Source organism: Boleophthalmus pectinirostris, unplaced genomic scaffold (genome assembly GCF_026225935.1).
Source record: "Boleophthalmus pectinirostris isolate CB_2022bp ecotype Guang Dong unplaced genomic scaffold, ASM2622593v1 HiC_scaffold_4, whole genome shotgun sequence".
NCBI classification, from domain to species: Eukaryota; Metazoa; Chordata; class Actinopteri; order Gobiiformes; family Gobiidae; genus Boleophthalmus; species Boleophthalmus pectinirostris.
Genome location: NW_026571353.1, coordinates 20,396,431 through 20,409,772, shown reverse-complemented (window position 1 = coordinate 20,409,772; position 13,342 = coordinate 20,396,431). Strand labels below are relative to the sequence as shown.

Genomic DNA, 13,342 nt, shown 5'->3' with positions numbered 1-13,342 from the left:
AAAGTATGGGCTATTTTTATGTGAATTACCATCATCCGTAATGGGTTTCATTCACAACATCAGAGAATGTGACTTCACATGGAGAGGAGGATGTCTATAATCTATATCTCAGCACGATTCACTGTTTTATAAAAACTAAACAAAAAAACTAAAAGTAAAAATCCACAAATGTTGAACTAACCATTTTGGTTACAGACTGGATTCACAATCTTAAATGTAACTGAGATTATACCTTCAAGTCCTTACAGTTGTGTCAGCGTGATTGAACATTTGAAGCTATTGTGAGAAAATGATTTTACTTTAGTTCATTTGTGCTAGCAGAGAACACAGTGCTAGTTTTATATTATATGGATTAGATTAGTATTTACAGTTAAAAGGCATATTCTACCATAATTCTACCATATTTTTTTTATTATAGACATTTTAGAATTCTACAGCATCACATGATACCAATCTATATTTCACATAACTTGTGAAATGCATTTTCAAAGTACTGCATTGTGACTTTGACTCTGTATGACCTGACCTAATATCTGAGGAATATTATTTACATGGTGCAGCAGCAGCCAAATTAATGTTATCACCTCTACTGTGAGTATGCAAATACAGGTTCACATTTTGAACTCTTGGACCCATCCGTACTGGCAGATCAGCAGCCTTTAATGAATAATTTACTTTTTCAGCATTCATTGACTAAACCCCAGGCATAAACACAAAACACTTCTCTGAGGTGAATTTTTACCTGGAACTTTCTATTATATTAAAATGAATTCATGCTAAAATGTAATTCCAGGTGTCCCACACAATATTCTCAAATATACCCCCCACCCAACCATAAACATCATTAAATATACAGTATACTGTTATATAAATTACAAATGTCATTTATATTTGTTTTCCTGTTTCCAGAAAGTTGGTTGTGACAGAGAGATTGGTTCCAACAAATTAGAAGACAAATGTGGTGTGTGTGGTGGGGACAACTCTCACTGCCGCACAGTTAAAGGGACCTTCACCAGAACGCCAAAGAAAGCAGGTAAGACGGATTCCATGCGTGTAGTTGTTTGTATTTCTGTATCTTTAATTTATTATTTTCAAAGCTCACTGTTTACACTAGACTGTTGTATATTAAGTGCAAACGGTTTGTGTCTAAACTGTTGTATTTTTTTATGTCAAAAAACTGCTTCGTAATGATGATGTGTTCCTAAATGTCAGTGCTGTATTCTTCCATCCTTGCAGAAATTATTTTTAGCAATCACACACAAGACTGCACTGATTGGACTTAATTGACCATTTCTAATTGAACTTTTTACATGTAAGGATTGATTGCCCTTAGCCTAGTTTTATATTTTCTAATTTTATTTGATTTTAGCCAATTCTTGTGCTAGCTAGGCCATGCTGGCACACAGCTAAACGGTGAACCAGCTTGTCCATCTTCTTCTTTATTGCCTCATACTTTAAAATATATTTTTTGTTTTAGTCTTGGTTAAAAAGTAAACAGGGTTATGTCTTTTCAAGATTTAAAATGCTCCTCATTAGTGTGATAGTGTTTAAGAGTATTTGAACAAAACAATTCCCTTTTACAAATGGAACTAGAAGTCAAGGTCCTATATATTTTCAATTATGTTATTCAAAAATATTGAATGAATAGAAGCAAGATGTGGTTCACTGAGGAGAATACACATTTTACACACACAGTTTTCTCTCGTGGAATTTGCTGTTTAACTGTCAGAATGCACATTTGTTTACTTGGTTTATGGTTAATGCTGGTTCCATGTCAAACTAAATCTGGCACAAAATTAATTGTCTTGCATAAATATACAAAAGTGAAATATTTTTTTCATTATACCTTCAGAAAATGATACCATTATTCAACCCCAAATATCTGATTCTTGTCAAGGCTTAGAAAATGTTTCAAAGGTGGACACTGGACACTGGGTTCAACATTTGTGGGTCATTGGCTATTTCTTCCTAAATCATCTCTTGTAGAGTTATATAGGTATCTGCCCTGCATCAGAAATTATTTTAATATATTTCTAGAGCATGAATGCAACCTATTTTCTGCTGGGTGTTCTCACACACTCGTATACCATATACAACATTATTATAATATCACTCCAGGGATGTTTTTAAGAGAATCCATTGGACCTGTCAGAAGAAAGTGATAAGGACCCAACCTGAGCTGTTTGTTGTCAGCAGCAGCATCTCTGTTGTGCTGAACAGCAGCAGCTTTACTCTCCGACCTCACTGTTTCCACAAGTCAATGCACTTTGAATAACCTGATATGCACACTGCTTGGCTATAGTCCATTACACCCAGGTATCTTTACTCACACACTATAGCCATGTACCAAATTAAAATGCAGATTATGCATTCATGAAAAAAGCCTAGATTAGGTTACATTACTTTATTTACCATTTGCAGTAAAAAACACGTTGGAAAAAGTGTGTGCCAAAAGCTCAAACTTCAACATGAGACATTAAAAATAGCTAGAATAGCTTTACACTCTAATATGTTTGATCATTCCTTTAATGATTTAATTGTTTATGCCAGACCAGGGTTAGCAACGACATACTTTGTAAATTTCTCAAAGTTTTGCATAAAAGCATAAACCTGGATTTTTCTAAATTTTCTGCATCAGTTATTTCAATAAGGTGGTATAGGTCTGCACTTATTTCTGAGTCAGAGAACAATGTGCACTATCGCTTTGCAGATTCATCCAACATCTCTGTTTCTCTCCTTCAGTGAACATGGAGTTAAAAAGGTCACCTTAGGGTCTGCTTTTGTGTGTTTTATAGAGCTTATTATAGTTTTAACAATGGCACAGAGCTACACCATCACTGCTTCCTAATACTACATTTCAGGCATGTTGTAATTAATGTAGTAGTAGTGCACTGGGGCACATGTACCCCTCCAGTCTCTTCTCATTTATTTATAGCTGCATTTTTATTGAGATTCAATAACTGAGCCCACAGTAGAGTCTGTCTGTCTGTGCTGTTTCTCCAAAATACATCAGATAAAGAGCTCATTTATCAGTAATAATTAAACACGCTATTGCATAGTAATGTATTAATTAATTTGGGACTTTATTCATCCGGATATGTTTTAATTAAAATGGCTATCTGAAGGTTTGTATTCCCAGTTTTATAATCTTCATTGATTTGACAAACGAAAAAAAAGTTATTATTATTATTTTTTTGGAAATAAATGTCTATATTTTTTGACACAATTATGTTTTAGTTTAGTTTAGTTTTTTTCTGTATGTTTGTTTATTTCAAAAACCAATACTCTGTTCTCCTGTTAAATAATAATATATATAATATATATATATATATATATATATATATATTTTATTTACAATGTACAATATAAATTGATTAACATTTTAGGGTAAAAACCTTGAGTGATAATGAATAGATTCTGATATTTACAGTTTAAGAGGTTGATGGTGAGTCATAATTCGTACTAACCAAGTTTTTCCTGCTTAATTAAAAACTGCACATAACGAGGACTATATTTACCAAACACAAGCAGTTTTTAGTCCAGAGAACCTTGTGGTCCTGCTTTGTTAAAACAGTCTCACAAGACTGTAGTGAATAGCTTCCAGCCATTACATGGATCATAATTTGTATCAATTCAGCTGCAAAACACTTTCTACACCCTGCAATTTAATCTCCACTCATGTAATGAAATGCTAAACTAAATTCCATTTTCTTCAAAAAAAAAAAAAAAGGCTTAATAGGCTTTGTGTCATCTCTTTAACATCTACAATCATTCTTTTCCCTCGTTCACCTTTTCTTAACAGGAAAACAGTTAAGCAAGCGAGCCCAAAAAGAACCCTCAGTATTGGAGAATACTATATGCAAGTATCCAGTGTTCCTGATGTATCTTAGTGTTAGTTTTCTGTGTGCAGCTGACGGCTTGTAGTGCGTTTGAATGTCTAACCCTGTAGAAGCCTGTACAGTAGACACATGAGTGATACCAGCTGCTGTTTTCTTGCACCATGTTACTAATTAAGTGTCTATTTAGGTCAGACTCCACAGTTCATTACTCTGTCAAGTGTCCAAAGTTTTCCAACAAAGTATCTGCGGTCAGTGATCCTGATACTTTATAATGGAAAACCCCTATTGCTGTAAACTGCACTGTGTATAAGATGGGATTTAAAGGTCCTATATTACGCAGAATTGACTTTTGCGTGCTTTAAGCCTTGCTATAATGTTGTTACCTCATCAAAAACATACCTGGAGTTGTGCTTTGTTTCATTCACACATGTTTAAGTAATCCTTTTCAAGTTAACAGCTACCTTTCACCTTTAATTCAGTAGAGGCTGGTAATTCTTGGGCTGAAATCAAGTGTTTTCCACTTGAGAGAAGAACTCAGTCTAAATAAGCAGGGTTTGTGTGTTACAAACATGTGTAAATGAAACAAATCACAACTCCAGGCGTGTTTGTGATGAAGGAACAACATTATAACATGAATCAGGAAATAGCATAATATCGGCTCTTTAAAGGCTGTGAGCAAAAAAAGGTGAGTAAATGTGGTGATTTCATAACAAGTTTTGGAAGACCTCTGCCAAGGCACCAGCTCCTTCTTGCAAAAGCCAAACAACTGACTGAATACTGTTTTTGTTTAGTTCTGGCTTAGTTTGTCTGGCCAGTTTACTGTATCTTCTTGCTTTAAAGGTGTTACTTTTTGGTTGGAGGTCCATCACCTGCTTGTTTCTGTGGATATGCCATTTTGCTGCCTGGAATGTTCCACAGCATGACATTAAACAGCTGTACCTTACATTTACTCAGTAAAAAAATACCTAAAAAAAACATTCTGACTGTGAGCGTGAGTTGCTTCTGCATAGATCTGACTTGTAACTTGGCCTAGTTTGGTCTCCATCATAATAAAAAGGTTTAATGCCATACTGTGAAACATTCCAGACAAACCAATAACATCTCCACGGAGAAAAGCATGTGACAGACCCTCCACCAGAAAAGTTACAGAATGGCCCTTTAAGTTTAATTCTTTTATACATGTATCATCATTGTTTGTCATGGGTTAGACCTAGATTTTTTGTGATCCTGTCTTTATTATAGAGTGTTTTGGGTGAGAAAATGTTTTGGGTTTTTTTTGCAAAAAATTCTGCATTGAAATGAGACATATTATGCAAAATCCACTTTCAAGAGCTTTTAACCATGATATCCCTTCTCATTTACCCTTTCAAAGTTGTATTCAGAGTGATTCATGCAGGTTTGAGCAATCAAGCCATTATTCCTTCTAAAAATCCTCTTAATCCTTGCCCCTCAGTACATGCCCTCTGCTCTGTACTTATTAGTTCTATTTTTCTCATATTTTTTTCTTAAACATCGAGAAACATAGGATTCAGCAACATTTTTTTTAGATCAATATTGCAATTGAAAATGTCCAAAATATAACATACTGATCCACAGGTCTCATAGATTATATTTATATAGCAGAGAAATGCACAAGACCTATGAATTTACATTACTTTATCTTGTTGTGAGTCATCTGGTGCATGTAAATCAATGCACTGATTGCTTGTAGTCCCAAGATGAAAAACTTACAAAGCATTAGTGTCATTAGTGAAATGAAAAATAGCTGTATTGGAAAAGCAGCCATTTTAGCTTTAGTTAGTCTCAAAGGGAATAACCAGAAAATACAAAATAATGAGAAGTCTTCCGATAAGACAATAATATAGATTTTTTTAACTTTCTGCATGTAGTTTATATAATCTGTAGCAAGTGATGGGAAAAGTACTTTAAAAATGTACTGTGTTACAGAATAATGTATTTCGATACATGGCCAATCAGAGTACTGTATTCTGGTTACTTGGAATTCTTTTATACTGAGTAGCATTATATTATACTGTAGAGTAAATAACCTGACATATGACATGCTTTTTGTTTTGTTTGTTTGTTTTTGTTTTTTTGCTATGCATCAATTTATGTCCAATTAGAGAAAAAATCACTCATCCACGCCTAGCTGTGTTTTCTTTTTTTTTTTCTTTTCACACTAATACTGTGTAGTTCAAAACCAAAATTACATGATGAAGTACTGTCATGGCTTCCTTTGATTTTAAGAAAGTAACCGTATTCTGAATTCCATCAAAAATAACTGTACTGGAATACAGGTATTAAAAATTTGCTTTCAGAATACGTATTTCCAGGACATGTGTTCAGTTAGTCGCCAACACTGTCCATAGCAACATGACAGTAAAGAGTTTTCTGCTGTTTGTTAATAAACAATGTTTAGTACCAGTACTGTGGCAGAGGTCTCTCAAAGTCCTTCTAATTTTAGTTTATTTTTCTTAGTTTGAATGACTTTCCTTGCTCACAGCCTTTACACACAATTTAAGCTATCAAAAGTGCACAGCTTTCTTCAAAACAACACCTCTTGCCCAAATTGCCTGCTGTCACGAAAACGCACAGTGTATTTTTTTTATTTTTTCAATCATCCAAAATAGAGATTGTCCTTTGTGCCATTGCTCTGCCCCCCGTTGCTACCTTCTATAACCTGACAGCGGCACAGAGGAATGTATAATGAGTGGCTATTCACATATGCTCCAGGAGGGGATGAGCTGTTGGGTCTGCCTGTCAAATGTAAAGGCAGTCATTATCTCTCTCCTATACTGAATCTTAATTAGAAAGATTTTTTTCTTGTTTGCCATGTCACCCAGAGACAATTACTCTTGTTCCTATGACACCAATTAAATGTGCACTTGTCTTGTTATAGGTGATGTTTTTTGCAGCAAGTTCTGAAACCAAGTTTTTAAGATACTGTCACTTAAACTAATGAATGTATTTCATTTTCAAGGGAAGATCAGAGGAGCCTTTTTCTTGCCTAAAGGAGCTCGTAATGTGTTTTTAAATGAAACTGAAGATTCTAGAAACCTGCTGGGTGAGTCCAGTATGGTTTGCAAGTGGTGGACATCCCAGATCGATGAAGCGCTTTGCGATCATGTAGTTAACTATTTTTTCCATTCTGTGTTGAAACACTGCTAACAGCTGTTTTCATTCACTTCTAGGTAAAGTTAAAGGCAAAGTTAAAATTTGAAGTTTTGGGTTCATGTTTTGAAGTTGTGAAAAATATCTTGGGGTTAGTTTGATATCTGGTTGTGAATGAAAAAAAAGGCTTTGTAGCGTGTTTCAATCTAACCACATCCTGGAGGCTTGTAGACAGAGCGAGGAGACCACTTACACGTAATGTTTTTCTTCCTGGAACTTCTTAGAGCAAAGTAAAGAGAATCTGTGTGATGTCCACCTCTGCAAACACTGAAGTACTGACATGCTTAACCTGCTTCTGTCTTATCTCCCCTAACCCCCCCTCCTCCTCCACCTCCTCCACCTGCGCCTCCTTCCACTGCTCCTGCTGCTGCTGCAAACTTGGCAAAAGGTGTACTTAAGATGTTTGACATTCCCCCGGGAGCTAGACATGTGATCCTCCAAGAGCACGAGTCTTCTCCTCAGATTCTGGGTAAGTGTGGCCACGCAAAAATAGATTTGTGCTCTTTTTCAACATGTCCTGCCAAAGTGGGTTCCAGGTCATGCTGACTTATGGCACATCCCACGTACACTGTGTTATTAGGACACATAGCTGTTCATCACTGAATCTTTAGCTATGTCAGGTAATTAATTAACCAAGTATGTTAATTTAGTTTAGTTTAGTTTAGTTTAAGTTTGATGTTTAAAATGTTTCTGCAGCATATATAGTCAATGGGGACCCATCACCTGCTTGTCTCCATGGAAACATTATTGCTTTGCATAGAATGTTCCATAGTATGGCATTAAACGTATCTAGCTTATATTTATTCATTGTTTTTTTAGTTACACATTTGACCTGGAACTTTGTCTGAGGACATTGTTTGCTTGTCTTTGATACGTTTAATGCCATGCTGCCATAAAAAATAACATCTCCATGGTGACAAGCAGATGGCAAATCCTCTACCAGAAAGATTATATGTAGTGCACCTTTGAATAGGCTACTTTTTGATTGGATTCAAGAAATATATAAGTGTCAAATGTGACATTTTCTCACAATACTACAATGATCCCTGTTGGACAGTGGATAAGCAGTATCATGCACAGTATGTTATTCTCAGAAGATTGAGATAATTACAAAGAGTAGCGTAATGAAATTGTATTTTATTTTATTAATGAAAACATTGAACAATATCAACATTAAAGTAATTTTATCTATCACTTTCTGTCCCATGTTGAATTTAATTACCAACAACACTTTATTTTGAAGGGGCTTCTAAAGCACAGGGAGTACAACACAAACAACTTTTATTTGTTCAAAAATATTTGACAAAATGATAGAAAATCAGAAAAATGCTTTTGTTCCTTGTAAACAATAAAGTCTGGAGGCCGGTGATTGAAGACATGAAGGCAGTGGTTAATCTTTATGATGCTTGTTATATTACTGGCTTGAGGAAAAAATGATTTATTCAGCATCTGGAGGTGAGACAGGTCACCATCGATCGCTCTGATGCAGTTTTCAAAGACTTTTCCAAGGTAAAAGCACGTTCTGGATACTTTGGACACTTTATTTCTGCAAATGAGAAGCAAATAGAATAAAGCAAGAGAGGAAAAGTAGGCACGCATTGCATCCCATTTAACTAACATAAGAGGAGGATGTCTGTGAACCAAATCAGGAAGCACTTTTGCATACACATTCACAGCAGTAATGATAGTAATTATGTGTCACTTTTAGTGACATTTTGGTTTCAAGTTTGGAGCAACCTCTGTGTTCTTTCACTATGTCCTTTCTATTTGTAATTTGTCCCACGCTAGATATTTTAATGATAAGTTGGCATTGTGATGGGACCCCCTCCGTATCCTCTCAGGGTTATGGATTAAAATACCTACAGCTTTGGAAGAAAATAAAGAGACCACTGCAATGTATTTCAATATAAGCTTTACTTGAAGTTTGACAAGCTTTACTGATCATGGTGAGTTAAAGGTGCACTATGTAATTTTTCTGATGGAGGGTCAAGGACTCCATCTCCATACAGTCCCTGACAAAAGTCTTGTCGCTTATCCATTTTGTAGAAACAAAAGCTTATAACCTGACTTTAAATTAATCGATTGGTTTTAGAAATGTCTCATATGAAAGCTAAAACCCTCCCAAATTATGCTCAATATACTAAAATAAATTTGCTTCACTGAAGAAAGATTGATCATTTAATGAACACAGAAAGGTCAGATTTTGGCAAGACAAAAGTCTTGTCGCCTTGTCATATGATGCACCCAATCCTAGATTACAGCCTCACCTGTGGTCAGTTACTGATCAATCAGTTAGTGGGTGTGTATAAAAAGAACCCCAGCACACCAGACCTTCACATCAACTGCAACTTGACCTCTGACAACATGCCTAAGATCCACCCTGAGACCAAAGCGTTAATTATCAAGAGGCTGAAGACCAGATCCACTGCTGAGGTGGCTGACACCTTCAATGTGTCTCAGCATCAAGTACAAAGAATAAGAAAAAGATCTGAAATGACTGGAGACGTTTTTGACAAGCCCAGGTCCAGCAGACCCCGCAAGACAACTGCTCGGGAGGATCTTTCTTCAGTGAAGCAAATTTATTTCAGTATATTGAGCATAATTTGGGAGGGTTTTAGCTTTCATATGAGACATTTCTAAAACCAATCGATTAATTTAGAGTCAGGTTATAAGCTTTTGTTTCTACAAAATGGATAAGCGACAAGACTTTTGTCAGGGACTGTAGTGATGTTGTTTCTTTCCCTAGAATGTCCCAAAGTCTGTCATTAAAATTATTGATCTTGTATTCATTCAAAGATGTGCTTTTTTTGGCAACATTCATTCTTACTGTGAGTGGGTAATCTCTCCAGAGATCTGGGAAAACATTTTTAAAGTGTATGTATGCCCAAACATTTTATGTACTTTCCACGTTATATATACGTTATCATCTATAAAACAACTTTACGTAGAAATGAAAACTCTGGAGCTTGTGCCTCAGGGTGTTTAGAGATGAGGCAGAAGTTTGAAGAAGTTTATGTTGTGTCCGTGCGCACACTTTTAGTCAGTACTCCACATAAGGTTTTCTAAATGAGACCCCAGACCACTAAATTGGCCTGGTGTTGTCAGCTGCTTGTCTCCATAGAGACTGAAGTAATATAATAATAAGTAATAATTCAGTTCTAATAGAAAAGGTACATAGTGCACCTTTTTGCTGAAAACTTTACAGATGAAGTTTAATAATGTTAAAAAAAATATATATAATGGAGGAGACTGAGAACAGATACAAAATAAAATTGTTGCAAATACAGTGTATCACCATACAATCATGTTTAATAATGAAATTCTTTGGTGCACAGTAGCATTTTAACAGACATTATGTCAGAGCCACAAGTCTGTCTATTTCTCTATGTGTCACACTGAGCTGGGGGAGACAAGAAAGTGTCCGTTATAAATCATCCATCAAAGACTGGAAGTGCAATTGCCTTCTATGTTACAGATCCTTTGGTGTAATGACCAACTACTGTATCAGTCTTTTCTTTGCCAAATGACATGACAGGAGGAGACACCTTTTCATCAACATTAAACATTGCAAACTCTATAATATTTTAAAATGCAAATCTACCCTGTTCATCTAAACAAGACAAAGCAAAACTCAAATTGCAAACCAGAGTGCCAATGTAATGACCAATATTTGAAAAGCAACTAGCACTATCATTAAAAATCTGCTCCCCTCTTTATCCTCAGATGACCAGTTATCATTATTCAGCTCCCCTGCATGAATATTGCATTTGTATTTTGTCATTCAAGAAAATAAGAAAATATGAAATGGTAATTCCAGCTCTAAATAGTAAACAGTGCATCTATTTGTATGTAGATCAGTTTCTCAACGATTGCCTGTGGTGATTGATTTGAGATATTGGATTTTTATGAGCTGTTTTGTCAGTTGCAGCACCACACATGCGCAGTGGTAATGGGTTCACATCCAATACGACATGAGCAGTGTTGGGTGAGATGTGTTACAAAGTGTATTGTAACTCCCCATTAAGACATTAAAGGCCTGTACCTGATTTCTTCCCATGTAGTTGAGAAAAACTGGTCTTGCCATAGTACAGATATATTTTACAAGAAGCTGTCTGCATCTAATCAGTAAGCATTTTATTGTCCTGTAATCATAGACTGTATATATAAATGGACATAGCTAACCCGCTACCACTATGTTCCGAATTGGAAGTGTTCATGGAGACGCTTCCGGCTCCATCAACTCGACTGTTTTAAATTGACTGAAAAAAATTGTCACCCCTCTCTCTGTAACTGCTGCTGCGAGCTTCGTCATTTTGGTCTTAAAATGTTCGTATGAATCTGCTCTATATGATCCTGTGTTTTTTATTTTGCTATTTTGTCCTTAAATAAATTATTATTCCTAATGTGGAACTTGGCTCCAAAGTCTCTCCTATAACTGTTTGTATTGTGAGATTCTTTTGACTGGAACAAACTCTATGGGTGGCTTCACACTCCCTTAGTCTACTTCTATATGCAGTCTGTGCCTATAATGGAGAAGTGCATGTTAGCATGCACAATGTTGTTACCTTTACTGTCACAGCTCTGCTCAATGAGAGTTGTGAAAAGCACTAATAAACTCATTGTGGTGAATAAATAGGATGCTCGCATGTGAGGTAAGTGAGGAAGAGTTTAAAAGAGTGTAAAAATCAGGTACAGCACCTTTAACTCCTCAGTGTGTCTATAGAAAGTGTATTTTGAAATTTGAACAATGCCTCCTTCAAAGTATTTGTGTGTACAGCTTTAATGATTTTCAATTATGTGGTCATATTGTAGGTGTTCTGACAAGGTGAAAATGTGCAGTAATGTTGTGGATGTGATTTATATAACACCTTTCTCTACAATAAGGCACTGCGTTAGTGCTTTATAGCTCAGCCCAATTACTGCAGCCTCAGAGTAGCACACAGTATGTACCTATAGGAAAAGGGCAAACATGAATGACCAGGTTATTCCATCAGTCGATTTTATGTTTTTGTCCTCAGTGGCAAAAGTATATATCACAATGACAATGTCAGGAGTCAAAATGTATAAGAGAAGACCAGAGATCACGGGACCAGATGTGGATAGAGAGTCCAAAAATGTAAAACTGTAAAGAATTAAGGTTACTCCAAAATAATATAACTCAACAATATAAAAACAACTACTATTATACCCTATAGCTTTGATTAAAACACAAATTATTCTCTTATTCTTTTACATGTTTCTGTGCTGCACTGCAATATATCTCCCCATGTTCAGGATGGGCTGTTGATTTCTGCAGCACATTTCAAAGACTCTCGATAAGGTCTGGACTTCAGTGTGTGGAAATTGCATGTCATTCTTCACGAACCACTCTTTCACAAGTCGGGCCTGGAGAATTCTACCCTTGTAAATGGTCACATTTATATAGCACTTTTCTACCTTCAGTGGACACTTGAAATTTTTTATGTGAAGAAACCACTAATGCACAAACATCTCAACACAACAGTCATTTACACAGATGTCTAGTTTGTAATATGTGTTTGTGCTATTAGGAAAAGGAAAAAAAAAAAATCAATTGACAGAATAACCTGGTCATATAAGGTCCTATTATGGAGCTCCTGAGAGCATTTAACTATGATATAGCCATCAAAAACATTTGATTGATTTATTTAGGAAAAGGGTGAACAACATATTAATGAACATTTAGCCAAATGTAAATATGCCAGAATAAAACCTGGGGATAATTTCCATCTGCAGAGCCCCTGGCAGGTTTACAAAAAAACTAAACATAAACACACACTATTTACAGAGACAATGTAGAGTTGTGGTAGACAGGAAGGTGAATACAGTCAAGAGAATGACTGAAATCCTAAATCCTCAAACATTTAAGGAGTTCTATTTTGTTTTATTCACTCATGGTTGCGTAAACCTGCATTATTAGTCTGTCTACATCTCCCAAGCTCAAAATGCTCTGTTCCAAATGTTAAATTATACATACAAATGATTCTAGGGATTCTAGCTAAAAAGTTATACAGGCCCTTTAAGTATATTACTGAGCTGACTTCAAACACATTAGTCAACCTGCTGTTCTTATAACGGAGAACTTGTAGAACCACCACCGTTTTAGTAGGCTCTGTTTAGTGCTGCTGCTGCCACAGTTAAACAGATAGTAACTTTAAGCAGACAGAATCCACCAAACACAATACTGAAGAATGACATTTTCAAATTTTTGGCTTTCACTTTCTGAACAGACATTTGCCCTTTATTTCCTGCATTGTTTGTATCTCTGTTCAGTTACTTATGGGTTTTCTGACATTTCTAAATTTTAAGTATGT

The 13,342-nt window shown here is 35.7% G+C and overlaps 1 protein-coding gene across 1 annotated transcript in view; it reads left to right on the top strand.

The window, feature by feature from the left end:
• Nucleotides 1-13,342, top strand: part of adamts3 (ADAM metallopeptidase with thrombospondin type 1 motif, 3) — a 113,769-nt gene that overhangs the window by 78,721 nt on the left and 21,706 nt on the right. The window contains exons 15-17 of the mRNA XM_055161928.1: nt 910-1,033; nt 6,820-6,903; nt 7,399-7,479. Of these exons, the coding sequence (XP_055017903.1) occupies nt 910-1,033; nt 6,820-6,903; nt 7,399-7,479 (289 nt within the window). The remainder of the gene's footprint in view (nt 1-909; nt 1,034-6,819; nt 6,904-7,398; nt 7,480-13,342) is intronic.